Source organism: Ammodytes marinus (assembly GCF_949987685.1).
Source record: "Ammodytes marinus genome assembly, chromosome: 18".
NCBI classification, from domain to species: domain Eukaryota; kingdom Metazoa; phylum Chordata; class Actinopteri; order Uranoscopiformes; family Ammodytidae; genus Ammodytes; species Ammodytes marinus.
In genome coordinates, this window is record NC_137222.1 from 20,703,132 (window position 1) to 20,722,284 (window position 19,153).

The 19,153-nt window shown below is 40.8% G+C and overlaps 1 protein-coding gene across 1 annotated transcript; it reads left to right on the plus strand.

Moving 5' to 3' along the window:
• Window positions 1-6,417: 6,417 nt before the first annotated feature.
• tmc2a (transmembrane channel-like 2a) lies at window positions 6,418-18,351 on the plus strand (the record flags this gene model as incomplete). The annotated part of the gene is made up of 19 exons (XM_080046652.1): window positions 6,418-6,445; window positions 6,897-7,374; window positions 7,616-7,771; window positions 7,852-7,942; window positions 8,052-8,133; window positions 8,217-8,323; window positions 8,767-8,865; window positions 9,419-9,561; window positions 10,028-10,175; window positions 10,338-10,526; window positions 10,786-10,965; window positions 11,263-11,421; window positions 11,716-11,844; window positions 14,611-14,678; window positions 15,574-15,813; window positions 16,294-16,419; window positions 16,779-16,857; window positions 17,422-17,533; window positions 18,128-18,351. The coding sequence occupies 19 exons, from the start codon at window positions 6,418-6,420 to the stop codon at window positions 18,349-18,351; spliced, it is 2,838 nt and encodes a 945-aa protein (XP_079902778.1).
• Between the last annotated feature and the right edge of the window lie 802 nt (window positions 18,352-19,153).

Consider the following 19,153-nt stretch of genomic DNA (forward strand, 5'->3'; position numbering starts at 1 on the left):
AACAGTGAGGCCAATTCCTGTATTTTTGCTGTAGACTGGAAACATTTGGGTTTGACACCAAAAGATGAATATGAGAATAGCTCAACATTTCAGCTTTCATTTCCAGGTATTCACATCTGGATCCGATACACAACTGAGAAGATATCATTATTTGTAAAGGAACACCACATTTTTAGGCAAGCAAAAGTATTGGAACAGATAGACTTTAAATAAATTAAAGTGAATAAAACGTACTATTTTGTCGCAAAACCTTTGCTTGCAATAACCGCATCAAGCCTGTGACCCATTGACATCACCAAACTTTTGCATTCTTCTTTTGTGATGCTTTTACAGGCTTTCACCGCAGCCTCATTCAGTTGCTGTTTGTGTTAGGGGGTTACTCTCTTAAGTCTCCTCTTTAGCAGGTAAAATGCATGCTCTATAGCGTTTAAGTCTGGAGATTGACTTGGCCAGTCTAAAACCTTCCACTTCTTGCCCCTGATTAACTCCTTTGTTGTGTTTGGGTAATTATCTTGCTGCATTATGAAGGATCTTCCAATCAGTTTGGTTGCATATTTCCTTAAATTGTCAGACAAAATTTTTCTGTAGACTTCTGAGTTCATTTTGCTGTTGCCATCATGTGTTACATCATCAATGAAGAATAATGAGCCCGTCCCAGAAGAAGCCATGCAAGCCCAAGCCATGACATTGCCTCCATGCACCGTGTTTCACAGATGAGCTTGTATGCTTGGGATCATGAGTAGATCCTTTCTTTCTCCAAACTTTAGCCTTTCCATCACTTTGGTAAAGGTTCATCTTGACAACAACACAGTGACACATGATGGCAACAGCAAAATGAACTTAGAAGTCTACAGAAACATTCGGTCTGCCAATTTAAAGAAAGATGCAACCAAACTGATTGGAAGATGCTCCATCATGCAGCAAGATAATGATCCAAAAAAACAGCAAAAACAACAAAGGAGTTCATCAGGGGCAAGAAATGGAAGGTTTTAGACTGACCAAGTCAATCTCCAGACTTAAACGCTACATAGCATGCATTTTACCTGCTAAAGAGGAGACCGAAGGGAGTAACCCCCCAAAACAAACAGCAACTGAATGAGGCTGCGGTGAAAGCCTGGAAAAGCTTCACAAAAGAAGAATGCAAAAGTTTTGTTATGTCAATGGGTCACAGGCTTGATGCAGTTATTGCAAGCAAAGTATTTGCGACAAAATATTACGGTTTATTCACTTTAATTTATTTAAAGTCTATCTGTTCCAATACTTTTGCTTGCCTAAAAATGTTGTGTTCTTTTTCAAAAAATTATATCTTCTCAGTTGTGTATCAGATCCAGATGTGAATACCTGGAAATGAAAGCTAAAATGTTGAGCTATTGTCTCATATTCATCTTTTGGTGTCAAACCCAAATGTTTCCAGTCTACAGCAAAAATAAAGGAATTGGCCTCACTGTTCCGATACTTATGGAGGGGACTGTATATTCTGTGCATCATCCAGCTGACAGGTCCAGGCTGTCGTCTGTCAGTTTATCAGGCTGGTCTGTGTGTTTCCATGTGACTCATGTCTCTGCAGAGGGAAACACGATCTGCTGCAGGGAAAGTGGCCTCGGGTCACGTTGTGACACCCACCCGCTGCCATGCCTCGCCACGAGGGCACACACACACACACACACACACACACACATACACACATGCTGAGCGTGCGCATTGTGTGATGGAAATTGTTCCCCAAATAATCTTGTGTCTCTGCAGGAAGAAACACTCTTTGCTTTTCTCACTTGGTGGTACATTACAAATACAGTAACTTTTCGTTTTTCCTCTCTAGGTTTTAGGCCCCTGAATCATTTTAAAATCATTTGAAGACGCTTTGGTATATTAAAATGATATGCACTCATAAAATTTATTTGCACAGTTTAGGGTCAGTACATATTATAAATGGAACACACTAATGAATCCAGGTGTACTTATATTAATGAACTATACAAAGGACAACAAATTACTACTCAAAATGATCTATATTTACCTTCAATATAAAATGACTAGTCAGGATTGCTTAAAAGGCCCACTACTAGTGAATAGATAAGTGATAGATCATTTCTGCCCATTTGAATGTACATGATTCACATGTTAAGTCCCTCTATCATGTGAGGTCTAAATGTATATTTTAACATTTCATCTTTATGTGTTGCATATAAACCCTGTCACTGCAAAGATATCAGCAGCTTGTGCACTCAAATAACAGTGTAGTGGAACTGTTTTCTCCCCCAAAAAGGGAAATTGAAATACAAGGCTTTAGAGCAGCTTCAATTTCCAGCTCTGTGCACGATAATCGTGAGTGCAAGCAGACTGTGTGTGAGAGGAACTGCCATCTCACTTTGCATGCGACTTCAGTTCACACGATGCCTGTGCAGACGCTCTCTCTGTGTGTGCTTTGAGACCTCTGACCACAACAAGGACAACAAAGGAGAAACAGGGCAGTATGCTGATTAGCAGGACATTTTATTACCCAGCTGTTAGCTGTTATGCTAAATGCTCTTTTTCATGGTTTTTCTACATTTTCAACCCTCTCTTTCTCTAATTCCACCTTCCTGAAAAACTGTTATTTCTCATCCCTTATGATGTCATAAGGGGAGTAGTACCCCCCAGAAAGATATATTAATTGTGTTTTTAAAAAGATGACCATGACCTCTCAATATCTCAATAAAAGGAGAGGTCATGTATTCAGTAATACACAGTTAATGCTATTGCAGGAGTTGTGAGTCAGCAGTCATTTTTGGGTCAAGTGTGTTTTCGTGAATAGCCACTAGGTGGCATTACAGACATACAAGCCCATCCCATAACAGACATCTATTACATTACATTACCTTGTAGAGATGCTCACAGTTCTGACTGAAACATGTCACAGAAAAAACAAGCATATTTAGTATGTTAAATATGTGTTTTCATTATTTTGTCCATATACTGTACACACACACTTTGTTGAGCAGTCACATATGTGCAGTAACATTACAGTATACACTCAACCTTATCCATTAACTTTTAATTGCCCATGCAAGTTTCATGGTGATCATGAATGAAATATTTATTAAGAAACATGTGATGGTTCTTCAGACATGTAAGGTTCTTGACATGCGCTTCAAGGCAACCAATGGGTCCAGATTTGAAGAGAAAGTGGGGGTTTCCTGCTGTCTATTTATTTTTCAAACAGAACTACTTGCCCACAGAGAGCATCCAAGACCAGACTTCACTCAGGGCATTTTGTCATTTTATAGACTAAATAGAAACTTGGTTAAAGCTGCTATCGTCAATATCTGTATACATTAGATCAAATGACTGTGTAATATGAAAGAAGTCGCTTGTAGTGATGAACCCTCAGATAATTATATAGGCAAATCCAGAGATCTAAGCAGTCTTTCAACTTATTCTAACTGATTGGTTAAGTTTGCACCTACTTCTGGTTCACTGTCATGGCTCTCATCATCAGTGTCGTTTAAGCTGGAGTAGGCATCATTTCATCAGTTGGCCAGAAAAATGACTAATTATGAATGCTAATGTTGCTCCGTGTAGACTGTATGTGTAAATAGGTTTGCTGAAATTTAAGAATAAACCCACATCAACTTAGAAGGTGTTGGTTTCGGTCGTTGTGACGGGTTTTACTTGATACATGCTCTGCCTTCTTTCTGGCTTCTCTATTGGTTTGGCTCATTGAGGCTGCACCTACGGATGTATTGAAGGAGCTGGAGTTACACTTAGATAACTTCTTTTGCTGCCACCAAGTGGCCATAGAAGTCAGTCAAAGGTGGAGTCAGCGATATGGAAGAATGCTTGTTGGTAAGATCAGTGAATATCTCCTCACCATGGCATCCACCTGTATATATATGTAAACAAGGGGGGCCATTTTAGGGAGAAAAATGCCCGTTTACACACTAGATTACTGTTCAGCGTGCACACAGTACGGAGAGAAAGCATATCGAGAGTTTGGTTTATGGATTTTGACAAAAAGTGATTTTGACACCAAGCATTCTCCAGAATTGCTGACTCCACCTTTAACATAGGCCTAAACATAGGCCTAGGCATACACATACATACCCTCATAGACATTTTCTTAAATTTGGGGTAGTCCGTATAATGTCAGTAGCGCTGGAGGATCCCAATATGCGTAAGTATGTTGACTGCTCTCAAGCAGCATCTGCCACAGTAACATTAGAGAGCTGTCATATACACTTTCTAAACGCATTGACCACATGTGGTGGGCAGGAATGTTACCACTCACCTGTACAGCAGCACAGGTGTGAGGGTGTGATCCATGTCTGACTTTTGGGAACCGACAACCGTGTAATGGAATCATTTTGCATGTGGAAAATGAGCTCTACTCTATTATTTAATGCGGCCATATACAGGGTTTCTCTCCGTAAGGTTCCTATCTCTGCACACACAGGGAGCTGCTATCGGGGTCCGCAGCGGGTTGGCTGACTCTATACCTGCTGCATTTCTATTGAAAGCATCAAAACAAAACACAAACAACTTGCAAGGGCATGTCTGGGTATTTACTGTCTAATGAGCCTCACCTAGAGAAACCTAAACCTTCATTAAATCTTTAGGGCGTCTGGTCTTCTCATGTGTGTGTGTGTGTGTGTGTGTGTGTGTGTGTGTGTGTGTGTGTGTGTGTGTGTGTGTGTGGTCTCCAATGACAAACGGAGAGAGAGTGTCTAATGCCACTTTAGATCATGCGGTCTTTTGGCCATTTAGGGTGAAAATATAGCAGTAAACAATAGTCAAGCTGAGCTAAATAGAGCTCGCCTGAATGCTGTTTCACTTCCATGAGTCAATATGTGCCTGATATGACCCACAGCCGAACAGTAGACCCCCTCTATGTAGTAATGATGAAATATAAATGTCCAAGCTGCTGCCTGAGAAAAAGACCTCTCTCCTCATAGCTACAGTGGATCCCCTCTGCTTTCCCAGAATGTAGTGCACCTCTCCAAGGTCACCTGTGGAGAGCGGGGCGACATGCAGCAGTCGTCATAGTGACGGCATCGTCAGATACCTGAGTTGGGTGCTGGCCGGTAGCTCCGGTAGAGGAGAGACAGACTGCTAGGGAGAGACAGACAGGGTGAACACAGCAAAGCCCTCAGAGGACGGACACTGTTTAACTTTCACCATCATGCCGAGAAAAAGTAATGCAGCTTCAGCAGATGATGGTGAGTTGAAGAGGAGAGGGGGGAATTGCACTTTATAAAGATGTGTGGATGCAACCTGGTTCATTTTGAAAGAGACAACTGTTTTTGTGTGTCCCAAACAAATTAGTATGAATAGACTAATTTGTGTTGTACAATGCACTTTACCGTGTACATGAGCTTAAACCATTTGTCTATTTTGTCATTGATCTTTATGACCTCTAACTACCCTGTGCTTATTAGATCTCAGTGCTGCTTTTTAAACAGTGGACCATGCAATCCTATTAGATTAGAACACTGTGTGGGACTCTCAGGAACTGTTCTTAATTGGTTCAAGTCATATCTCCATTACAGAAAGTATTTTGTGTCTATTGGAAAACTTTGTGTCTGAGCAGATAGCCATGCCTTGCGGGGTTCCACAAGGGTCCATTTTGGGTCCGATATTGTTCAATCTTTACTTGCTTCCTTCAGCCCTAATTCTACAAAATATTAAAGTAGCCTACCATAATTATGCATATGATACGCAAATCTCTATATCACTTACACTAGGTGACTATGAACCAATTGATTATCTGTGTCACTGCATCAAAGACATAATGCAGGAGAATTTCCTGCAACTAAATACAGAGACAACAGAGATCATTTTCTAATGAGCCCAAAAAGAAAGACAGAATGTCGCCTTTATCTTGACAGCCATCTCTCAAAACAAAGCAAACCAGAATCCTTGTTAGCCTACCATCTAGAAAATATTGCACGAGTCAGAAACATAACGCTATAAGAAGACCAATAGAAAAGCTTACCCATGAATTTATTTCTACTAAACTGGACTACTGTAATGGTCTGTTCATTGGGCTTTTTCGAAAAAATGGTCTCTGGCAACTCCAAATTATTCAGAACCTCGTTGCCAGGGTCCTCACCAGAACTAAAATGCATATTACACCAATGCTTAAATAATTACACTGGCTGCCAGTCACCCAGAGAAACATTTCCGACATTCTTATGCAATATATCCTCGGTTGGCCTACTGGTTGAACCAAGAGTTAGAACAAGAAATGGTGAAGTAACATTCTGTTATTATGCACCTCAGACATTGAACAGCCTTCCAGATGATATTGAACAAGCCCAGTTTTTTTTAATGTAATAATTATGACATTATTTTTTGATGAAAGTTTCCTGACCTGAATTTGATCATTGTTCATTGTAGAACATAATTATAAGTGTGTGTTCTTCCTCAGTTGGGATAGAGATGGAGGGGGACGCCAGTGAAAGTGATGGTAAGTGGACAAAACAGCATTTAAAGTTATAGTGAGTAACTTTTTCACATAAATGAATATCGGTTACATGCAAGCCATTGCCAAATGAGTTGACACAAAACAGCTCCACAAAACTCTCTCTGTATTTCTCAGTATGGCCTCATTTAGAAACTGGTGTCGCCCCCTGCAGGAGCTCAAGAAGCGGCCACGAAATGTTTCAGTTGATTCTACGGCTAAATAAAAAACTTGATGTACAGCAGAAGGAAATAACATCCATGTGCGAACACCTGAAGGCTTACCTCATGTAAATGCGCAGACAGTGTTGTTGTAATTACTCAGAATTCCACATGGGGGAGCGACAGAAGTTACACACTATGGCTATAAAAAGAAGTTTAGCCCATAGTCTCATTTAATTACCAGAAAAATTAATATCACAATTGTGTGTGTGTGTTTTATTGGGTCTTCATTGTAGATGGTGCCTCCAACAAGAGAACAAACAGGAGGCCGGCGGCTGGCAGAGGAGGGGCGAATAAGGGACGAGGCCGGGGCAAGAAGCCAGCCAGCGAGGAGGAAGACGAGGACGATGAGGAAGAGGACGATGCTCCCAGGAGACGCAGGGGAGCCAACAACAAGAAGAAACCCAACAAGAAGGGCGGCCATGACAGTGAGGACGATGACAGTGAAGAGGACGCTCCAAAGAAGAAGAGAGGGGGAGCAGCGGCAGCCAAGAAGAAGAAGAAAGGAGGCAAAGCTCAGGACAGTGACGAGGACAGTGACAGCGACGTGGAGAAGGGAAAGAAAGGAAAGAAGGGAGCGGCAAAGAAAGGAGGGAAGAAAGAGGAGGACAGCAAGGGGAAGAAAGGGGACGCCAAAGGAAAGGGCAAGGACAAGGGAAAAGACAAGGATGATGACAAGGACAAGAAGAAGAAGAAGAAAAAGAAGGGCGACAGGTATTATGTCTCTAGACTCTAGCGGATATACACAATTCTACCCAACATTTCTAACATAGCTAGTGCATGCCATGAGGTTTTTATTTCAGATTTGGAGGGGAGTCAGAATTTTCACCTTTGCGGACCGTGAGAGGTCCGATCGAAGATGGCCGCCATCTGCCTACTTCTAAAGTTCAAACGCTCATCATTTTGACCATCTCACGGTGACAAACTAATTTCCCTTTGGCTTTATCTCCTGCAGTTCATCCGATTCCAACTCTAACTCTGAGGAGGAGGAGGAGTCCATGTCGGAGGGCGAGATGGCCCGGCTGAAGGAGGAGGTGGAGGAGAAGAAGAAACTCATCGCCACCATCAGGAACAAGCCGTGGAGGATGAAGCGGAGGCTCGTGCACCTGAAGTAGGCTTCACTAACCAGTAACCACCTGTAATTTCGAATGAATGAATCCATGCCATTTTAACGGGCACCTATCTTCACAGGGAAGCCCAGGAGTTTGTGGATAAGTTTGAAGGAGCTTTGGGCAAAGGAAAAGGCAGGAAGTGGTACGCTTACAAAGTGATGATGACAAAGGTATAGGTACAAACATTTCAATCTTTATATCTTCTGTCTGCTTTTTGCATGTTTGTGTGCTTTTTTACTTCTATAATTTTCCATCTTTTTTTATTTTCCCTTATCCCAGAAATGGATCAAGTTCCAGAGGGATTTCGAGAATTTCAGCACATCCTGTATCCCCTGGGAGAGGAAGATCAAAGAGGTGGAAAGTAAGTTATGCTGCGTACAGCACAGCGACTCCTATGTAGTGGAACAGATGCTGAGCTCAAAAACCCTCTCCAAATGTCCTCAGGTCACTTTGGGTCATCTGTGGCGTCTTACTTTATCTTCCTGCGCTGGATGTACGGCATGAACCTGGTCCTCTTTGGGTTCACCTTTGGACTGGTGGTCATCCCCGAGGTGATGGACCTATGATGGACTCCTGTTTTTGAATTTAAAAGCAATCATACAATCTAGTAGTCACAGAGCATGTTTTAAAATAATTAAAGTAACTTTTAAGTATTTAATAAACAGTCTAATTTTTCCTCTAAAGTTATTATCAATGATTTTGTCCGAGTACACTTACCCAGGAACAACAGCTGGCGTCTTAAAAACAGCACCACTTTTGTCCAAAGGGGCCGCTAGAATTAACACAAACTGAAAGTTCCTCGTAGACACTTCAAACAAAACGTTGAGCATTAAACAAGACATTAAATAATTAAACATTCATTCTGCTTTATTTTCATGGGCAAATGGTTCCCTAGCCTTGGGGCCCTGATGGCAAGATGGAATCTATCACAAATAGTGATATTTTAAATAATATTAGTCAAATAAACTTGCTTAATTATCTTTTGATTTTCCAGGTTCTGATGGGCCTTCCCTATGGGTCTGTTCCCAGGAAGACTGTGCCCAGAGCAGATGCAGACACCGCTCAGGACTACTCTGTCCTCATGGACTTCCAGGTGAGTCTCATATGTACAGTATAATGGAGATTTGGACTAATTTATATTTTTTATGTATTATTGGGTAATTTTCAAAAGATTATTCTACAAAGAGTTAAACATAAGAAATACATAAAAAGGAGAATCAATTTACTTAACATTTAAAACAATTCATGTGTTAGTAATCAAGCAAATACATTTGTGACCGACTTGAAATAACAAACGAAAATATTGTCAAGTAACGCCACTAGAGGGGGCGCCCTTAGCTCAGTTGGTAGGGCGTCCCCCCCATGGGCCTCGGCCAGCAGCGGACCCGGGTTCGATTCCAGCCCGCGGTCGTTCTCTGCATGTCACTCCCCTCTCTGCCCCATTTCAACTCTGTCTCTACACTATCAATAAAGCATAAAAATGCCAAAAAAATATCTCTAAAAAAATAAAATAAAAAGTAACGCCACTAGAATATTATTTAGTAGTAGTATTAGTATCCTTGCTGAAACGGCAGCACAACTACAGTGTTCAAATGGACACTGACAGGAAAAACTTTAATAATTGGATAATTTTTTTTGTTTGTTAGGGCTACTGCAAATATTCAGTCCTGTTCTACGGGTATTACAACGACCAGAGGACCATCGGCCTGCTGAAGTTCCGGCTGCCTCTGTCCTACCTCATGGTGGGGATCGGCACCTTCGGCTACAGCCTGATGGTCGTCATCCGCACGTGAGTCTGCAGCGGCATCTGAGTGAATGGGGCTTCATGTGGTTGATTTTCAGCAAGGCCATACTCTTAATATTTAAAAACAGGACAGACTGCCCCATCATTAAACATATCTTACCCTGTAAATTAGAGTGGTGGCACATGGGTTTTTAAAATTTAGATTTTTTTTAAGGCAGATTTAGTCCGTTCCCAATATCAACTACGTACATGGTTACATCTTGCTTTCCTGCTCAAGTTACCAAAAAAGCTCTGTCACACTCAAATTTTGACCATTTTAATAATTTGATTTCGGAGAAACGACTGCTTGATTTTATTTGAGTTGAAAAATGGGAACTAATGGAACTCAGAGATATTAAGATGATTTATTTTGGTTATGTAATGCAAATATCAAGATCCATCTCATAAGGTACATGGTTTGTCTGCCTACAAGCCCATACAGAAGGCTTTTTAATTTTTTTTTCTTTTCCAGAATGGCCAAGAACGCGGACGTCGGCGGTGGGGACGGGGACGAAGGAGAGTTCACATTTGCCTGGAAGATGTTCACCAGCTGGGATTACCTCATAGGCAACGCAGAGACCGCGGACAACAAGTACGCCTCCATCACCACCAGCTTCAAGGTACCTATGGCAACCATTTACCCAAGAGAAACATACAGTACCAGTGTGGATGTTTCCAGAACCACTATAGAGTTCCATTTAGTGTTGCAATGCAGTCAACCGCAGGTCAAGTTCTCTAATGACCGCAAAAACCTCTCTGTTCCCCGTTTGTGACAAGAACAGGAGTCCATCGTGGACGAGCAGGAGAACCAGAAGGATGAGAACATTCACCTGCGGAGGTTCCTCAGAGTCCTGGCCAACTTCATGATCATCTGCAGCCTGGGCGGCAGTGGATACCTCATCTACTTTGTGGTGAAGAGGTCACAGGAGTTCGCCAACAGGGACGACCTCAGCTGGTACGAGAAGAACGAGGTAAATGAGCCATGGAGTGATGATTGGAAAAAAATATTATTACGCCACCGCTATCAAAGCTAATGTTACCCTGAGTCTGGCCTCCCAATAAAGGCATTGAACAAGACATATGCAGTGATATAACATACTGGACATTTAACAAGATTCGACCAATCAGATTTCGACCCGATGTGAATTCTTAGTCTGGAACACCACTAAATAAATCAATCCCACTAACTATTTAACTGATTTTATCTGTGATTTTGATTGCATGGGACAGTTGGAGCTGATCATGTCCCTGCTGGGTCTGGTGTGTCCTCCCCTGTTTGAGACCATCGCCGAGCTGGAGGACTACCATCCTCGAATCGCCCTCAAGTGGCAGCTGGGACGCATCTTCGCCCTCTTCCTGGGAAATCTCTACACCTTTCTGTTTGCTCTGTTTGACGAGGTCAACACCAAGGTATGGCAGCAGCAGTGTATGTGTGTGTGTGTGTGTGTGTGTGTGTGTGTGTGTGTGTGTGTGTGTGTGTGTGTGTGTGTGTGACTCGTTCCATGTCTTTACCGCACAAATTGTAAGGACATTTGTTCTCTCACAAGACACACATGTTTTGGGGAATGTTGTAGCTCTGAGGTTAAACTTTCCTTGGGATAACTTTTCCATTTTACCAGGATAGTCCAACGTCCAATGATATTCCAGTGACATCCCCATGCATATGGTCTCTCAATCCCACTTACGTGACTTCTATGTGCCTCTCAGTTAGAGCAGGAGGGCTCCATTATGAATGCCTCTCTCTGGGCCATGAAGGAGTACTACGCTAACCAAACTGCCCTGCTCAACGGCACCGGAGCCACCCCGGCCCCCATGCCCCCTGCTGACGTCATCAGAGGACCCTGCTGGGAGACCGCCGTCGGCATAGTAATGGATCCAAAATACTTATTTACCAAAATACTTTATTTTTTATAGGACACAGGGACAGGGACATTTTAGCCACAAGTGTTTTCTATAAGGTTAACATCCTGACATAGTTTTCTGTCAGGTCTCACTTGAGCAGTTTTTCTAATCATGCATTTGAGATAAATCTTGCTCTTGCACAGTTGTTAGTAACGGGATCATCTGGATTTCGATTAAATTGTTCAGATGGATTAAAAAAAAAAAACAGCCCCTACTAACTGGGGTCATTTCACTTTCCCTGAATGTGTGTCATTCCAGGAATTTGTGAAGCTGACGGTGTCGGACATCCAGGTGTCCTACCTGACCATCCTGATCGGTGACTTTGCCCGAGCTGTCATCGTGCGCTTTCTGAACTACTGCTGGTGCTGGGACCTGGAGGCTGGATTTGTGAGTCTCCCTGTAAAAGCTTTTTTGTTTTTTGGCTCCGTGTTAACCTTCCTCTCGTGTTAGGGTCGCCACCGACCCGTTTTGGTTTTCAAATGCATAAAAGAACCACTTACATTTTGTTTATTGCATCAAAATTTCTTGACTTTGTCAGGAACCTCTATTTCAACAAAATAAAAAAAAATAAAAATGTTTCACTTAATTATAAAATGCTCTGGTGGAAATTATAACACTGGTGGTGTTAGGGTCGTTTTCGACCCGGTTATAGAATAAGATGTAAAAAACAATAACTAGAGCCAAAACTGAAATCATAAGTGCACTGTCAGCCAACACAATGACAGTCAGCCCCTCTCCCAATCATGTGAGCTCTGGGGGGGGGTTCTCATTTTGACTTTTTTTGCCCTTATACCTGCATAACACCGAAACAAACAGACGGGCATATCCAGACATGTGAAGTCAATTCAGTATAGAGTTAGTGACTTGCAGAGTGCACATCTCCTATTTGCAGTATTCAAAAATGAGGAGATATACAGTGAGCCAAGTTCTGGATCATGTTTTTGGTGAAAATGGCCACCTGATTCTACAAATAAGAGGTGTCAGGTCTACCGAAGCACTAAGGACAGAAAGATAAACGGATTGTGGTTTACCTGCAAGAAATATCTCTGCAAAGAACACTGAAAGTGTTGCTTTTTGTCACACATCTGTACACACACACATACACATGCACACAGAGACTTGTTTCTTTTTACTAGTTTTGGAGCTAGTAATTGATTTCGATTGGTTTGATTTGTTGATTGGTTGTTGTTTATTTGACCTTACAAATCTATATTTTGTGTTGTGACTTGTTCTGGTTTTCATTGTGTGTTTTTATAATGCTGAAATAAAAGTTATTTTGCTCTTTTCTGAAATACATATTTATGGGTCGTAATTGACCGGTAACACCATAGATGGTGTCAAGGTCAATAATATTAATATGAAAAAATAAATAAAACAAATGTTGTTAAGAAATGTGTTCTCATACCCCTCAGTAATAAATCAGGTAACACAACAACCAAATATTTATATATATGATTCTCTTAAGGTTCATTTTACCATTTTTTAAACTGAAATTGAGGCGCATACTGACAAAAAAAAGGCCCAGCCGCCTACACCAAAAATATTAAAAACAATATTTTCATGGATAAGGAAGCCTAACAATGTAACCAAGAGATGAGAAACAAAAAGGATGATAGATAATTGTTTTTAGTGTTTTTTACAGCTGATTTCAGACACGGGTCGAAACCGACCCGCTAACACCATGGATGGTAGCAGAAAGTTAACACAGGAGGAAGGTTAAAGGTGGAGTCAGCGATTTTGTTGTCTACTAGATTACTTTATGTCAAAATCAATGAATACAGTTACCTGTCCGTCCTGTATGTGTGCGCTGAAATCAGGTGTCAACACACTGTAAACTGGTGTGTAAACAAAGGGCATGTAATCAAAGGGGCCCACAGTAGCTAGCAACATGCCCGTTTACAGAGCCTAGTCTGTGTATTTATCCTTGACCTTTTTTCAGCGCACACACAGTACAGTGGGAATCAGAGGAAATACCCATGGATTTTGAAAACAATTATTTTGATGACAAGAATTCACCAGAATCACTGACTCCACCTTTAATTTAAAAGGTTTTCTTTTGGACATGTCAGTACCTCGGTAAGAAAGGAACTTTTTAATAACCGTAAGTGAGTAGCCCCTCCATTTCTGTGTGCATCAATGCCTGTCCGCAGACAATTTGACTGAAAGGCACTGGCGTCACTAATAACATGAACGGTGTCTCTGTTCTATTCACGTGTCGCAGTAAATCATGATAGTGTGACAGTGAGCCATAATGCACAATACCCTGAAACTAAAGCAGCTAAATGGAATGCAGCCATCATTCATTGAATTATTTACACCTGTGCTTTTCCTGCTGTGGCATATCAACTTGTCTTAATTGAAAACTTTTGGTTGTTACACTTGTGCTTTTCATGATAACACGTCCAAATGTCTGCTGGCTGTGATAAAGGTCTAACTCTAAAATAACAGATCAAACTTTATTCGCAAACAAATTGTTGGTACCCATTAGGCCTATGTGATGTTTGTATCTTTTAGGATGTGTTAGCATTGTGGCTCTAGGGATGGCAAAAGGATAAATGTCATGGAATTTGGTTAAATTTCAGATACAAGTGTCCCCCATACGATAAATTGTATTCATGTTGATGATCTTCTTACCTTTCATTAACAGCATTATCACATCAAAAGGATATATCATCATTTGTTTGATTAACCAGTCTGATTCTGGCTGAACATGTTGTTGCTACAATTTCATTACTAATTTTGCTCCAGTAGGCCTGCCATACCTGAAATCCAGTTCTCTATCTACTGACCTAGGGACATATTGTACGGAAGCCCTAAACGGACATGGAATCCTGGCCTTTTCTCATGACCTCGAGAAATCAAAGCTTGTTTTCTCGTTATAACGGTTTAATAAACTTATGATCTTGAGAATTGCATCTAATATTTAAAGTAATGCGTGGAAACAAGTTTTGGTTATCTCTTGATGAGTTAATTATCTCCTTATCTCAGCAAAACAGAGGAAATAAAATGTATGATTTCATGTCCGTTTGGGTCTTCCATATGAATGAACAGTTTTACTGACTGTGTATGAAATGCTTTTTGTCTATAAAAAGATTTGTGTTTCGCAAAGTTTTCAGTAAACATCAAGTGTTCATCTTCTGTGTTCACCTTTAGCCGTCGTATGGAGAGTTTGACATCAGTGGTAACGTTCTTGGATTGATCTTCAATCAAGGGATGATCTGGTATGAGCTTTATTTATTGTGTTTTGTGTGTGCGTGCGTGTGTGTGTGTGAGTGTGCGTGTGTGTGTGTGTGTTTGTTTGTGTGTGTGTGTGTGTGTGTGTGTGTGTATGTGTGTGTGTGTGTGTGTTTGTGTGTGTGTGTGTGAGTTTACATGCATGGGTGCGTGTTGCTGCATGTATCCAGTATCACTGAGTGGATACCGTATCATTATCATCGACAGTGGCAGTGTTTGGGCTTCAGGTTGCAGTGGAGACACTCATCTTTCTTTGTTAACAGCACTTATAATGGCCATCAGTTATGTTACATGTTGTAGTGGGCTCCATCTAATTATGGAACTTTATATTTTTCTGTGTCACGAGCATCACCTTACCCGGTTACACCAACGGTTTTTATTACATAATTATTTTTTCTGTTCTCATTATGTCACATCATGATACATTATACTTTGCTGTTTTCATGTTATTATATGTTCCGTTTGTGGGTTCCTCAAATTTTTAAATATGATCTGTTTTAACGGCAGAATAGTACTTCATATGTTCGTATGCTAAAAAGCTTAATGAAACCTCTAAGGGATAACGTACTTTAACTATACTGACATATTGTTTTACATTTCTTTTTCAAGTTTAATTTATGTTACATTAAAAAATATCAGTGTTGAGTGTCAAAAAAACAAAATTGCCTTCACCATTGTTTTATATTATATTTCATCCCCTTCCTCCTCTGTCTTCTTCTTTTTCTGAAATCATTCAGGTTAAAGCTCATAACTTGGTTTTACAATGTTAGCAATATCATATCAAGTGGTGTACTAGTAGCCTAAACAGAATTGTCTAAAAGCAAGACTTTCATATTTAATGATGTGTTAAGTAACATGCATTGATGTCATGGCGTATTACAGGATGGGTGCGTTCTATGCTCCTGGCCTGGTGGGCATCAACGTGCTGCGTCTGCTCAGCTCCATGTACTACCAGTGTTGGGCCGTGATGGCCACCAACGTCCCCCACGAGAGAGTCTTCAAGGCCTCCAAGTCCAACAACTTCTACATGGGGCTGCTGCTGCTCATCCTCTTCCTCAGTCTGTTACCTGTCGTCTACACCATCATGACCCTGCCGCCTTCCTTTGACTGTGGCCCCTTCAGGTAGCAGCATTTACATACACATTTTTTTTGTGGGGAGGGGGGGGGGGATTCATTCAAAAGTCCATTCAAAAAGTAAACTTTCATAAATTTCTGGATTCATTACACACAAAGTGAAATATGTCAGGCCTCTCTTGTTTTAATTCAGATGATTATGGCTTACAGCTCATAGAATGAAAAAAATCCAGTATCTCAAAATATTAGATAACATAAAACCTATATAGAAAAAAGGATTTATAATTCAAAACTGTCAAACTTACTGTCAAAAGTATGTTTATTCTAGATTCATTTCACTTCATGTGTAAGGAATCTAGAATATATGAAAGTTTCTAATTTTGAATTCATTTACAGAAGAAAAAACATATTTTCATTGATATTCCAATGTTTTGAGATAGCTACACCTGTATGTTATAGGAGCATACATTTGGAAATGAGTGTGTGTGAGTACCATAGACTGTACTGTACTTGCTGATGTTTTTGCAGTGGGAAGAAGAAGATGTTTGACGTAATCATGGAAACGATTGACCTAGACCTGCCAGCCTTCCTGGGGACACTTTTCGGCTATGCAGCCAACCCAGGCCTCATCATACCAGCTGTGCTGCTCATGGTGTGAGTGTAAAGGAGACACAGAATAAAAGAATAGGGTCAATTTTTTAACTTGTAGATATCATCATGAAACTTTGCCCGTTGATTACTTACATTAAAAGTAATTTTACATTAAAACTATTTATTATTTGTAATACAATTGTTTCAGAAATATTTGAATACATGTGAAATTTTTATTTTAGAAATCAAAAAAATAATATGTAGGGATATGTAGAAATGCATTTCTGGAGCGCTTTTACGAACAAAATAAGCTACATAGTCAAATTACACACATGACAAGTTGTTGTTGTTGAGTGTGTCTACTAAAAAGGCAGCAGAATAGCCAATGCAAAACCACAAATCCTGTCATTTCACCTATACAGACTGGCCATCTACTATCTGAACTCTGTGTCTGAGGCCTACCAAAACGCCAACAATGAGCTGAAGAAGAAGATGCAGATGGTAAGTAAAGAATGGAGATACAAGTGTACAATGTGCATATACAGTGATGGGGTGCTGCTTCAGAACAGCAGACTGTTGAAATTAGTAATATATGAACACATATAATGCTTATTTTCAGGTTTAAAATGTGAGTTTCTACCAGAAACTGTTTTCATGGTGTAGTGTCCATTGCTGAATCTCCTCTTTCTATTCTGTGTCTGCTCTGCCCTGAATCTAACTGTAGGTTTGAATATAACGGGTGGAGGAAGTGCTAAGTTAGGTTGGTAATGAGTGGGTGTGGCTTCTCCCATCATGATGTCATAAGGGGAGATAAATGACTGGATTTTTTTCTCTCATACTTTGGGAGTCTATAGTCACACCGGTGGGGACCCATATTAATGTTGAAAAAACATGAAAAAGTGCATTTTGCATATGTGACCTTTTAAAATGCTTGTTTTGGGCCTCCTCTTGATTTTCTCTCTCTCTCTCAGATTCTATTGTTCTTTCATTATCTTTACACTCTTTTCTGACCATCACCTACTCTCTCTGTCTCTCTGTCTCTGTGTCTGTGTCTCTCCGTCTCAGGCTCGAGATGAAGAGAAAAACCGCAGGAACAACACGGACAGCACCAACCAGGTGATGAAAGACCTGGAGGACCTGATGCCCAACCGATCCCTGGCTCCTCCCCCAGAGCCTGGTCAGTAAACTCCTCAACAGCTGATCATCACATACAGACATATGAAGTAGTAACACGCTACTAAATGTCTCCAAAATCAATATGTTTTCCAGGGTTAAACATGACATGTGTTTATAACAGTATATGTGTTTATACTAACAGCTGTGATGTATTTTTTGAAGTATTAAAGCAGAAGTAAGTGGTTGGATCATTTTAGCTAACTTCCTGTCAGTAACTGCAGTTAGCAGTCCCCTCCCTCGTTCCCAAGTCCCCACATTAACACACAGCAGTCTTCAAGCAACAAGTTATCTAGTGTCACCTCAGATCCTCAAGTACGATAAAACATGATAAAAAAACATCAAAACAGACAGCAGGGCAGAAAAGTTACAAGAAAAGTTTCTGTACCGATAACTACAGAGTGGAGTGACTGAGAGACATGTGTTATGAATCCTGCACATAGTATAAGTATTTGCTGTATGAATATAGAGCAATGTAACATGTATATTAATAAAAATATGTCCCTTGATTCTGCTTTAAGGCTCTAAATTCAAAACTGACAGGTTGGACTGTAAATCTAAAGATTCATCCGATTCATTAATATCTCTGTCCGAACAGAAAAGAAACCAGAGCCAGATGCAAAGCCAACTAAGACCAAGCCTGGCTCTGCTGGTAGAGGAGTGAACCTGCAGAGAGACGTGGCCCTGGCATCTTCACCAAACCCTCCCGGGCGAGGCAGGCCAGTCAACCAGGGGCCCGGACCCAGAGGACCCCCCGGGCAGGGCCCCGGGCCGGGCCGAGGCAGAGGCCGCGGGAGAGGGGGGCCCCCTCCACAGAGATAACACTGCCACAAGTGTATTTTCATTCCACAGCTGGAGTGGAGACATAAATAGGCACACACACCTTACATTGAGATTGTGGCTTTTCTGTTACAAGAGGCCGTCATTAGGGTCTTCATGTTCCCTTAAGGTGGAGTCAGCGATTCTGGAGAACACTTGTTGTCAAATTCCCCTTTTGTCAAAATCCGACAATATCTCCGCAACCTGTCAGTACTGGTGTTAATACACAGCCTAGGCTCTGTAATCTGGTATGTACACAAAGGGTATGTAAACAAAAGGGTCGAACCGAAGCTAGCAACATGCCCATTGACAGACCTTATGCTTTGTATTAACACTAGATTTTACAAGTACTGCATCGTGAGGAGATATTCATTGAATTTGACAAAAAGTTTTTTCGACAAAATGCTTTCTCCAGAACAGTTGAATTCCACCTTTACTGACGAGGACAACAATTCAGGGTTTATCTTTGAAAACGATAGCTATTGCAAACTGTAACTTATGGAACCATTTTGCAACAGAGTGCAGTATTAACCTCAATTTAGTCTTGAGTAACTTCTTCTCATTCACGAAGGAAGGAATAGTGATGTTGAACCATGGTTCTGCCCATGTGGGTCTAAAGCTGGGCAGACACTGTCAGTTTGTAATCTTGTACGTTATGTTAATTACTGTTGATTTTCAATCACTGACACATCTGTGCTGTCTTGTTTTCTCTTTTATTTTCACAAACTGTATAACGGTATAATTCTGACTTTGCAATAAAGTTTTAAATCTTTTAATAACATCTTTGCAGCATCTCGGTTTCTTT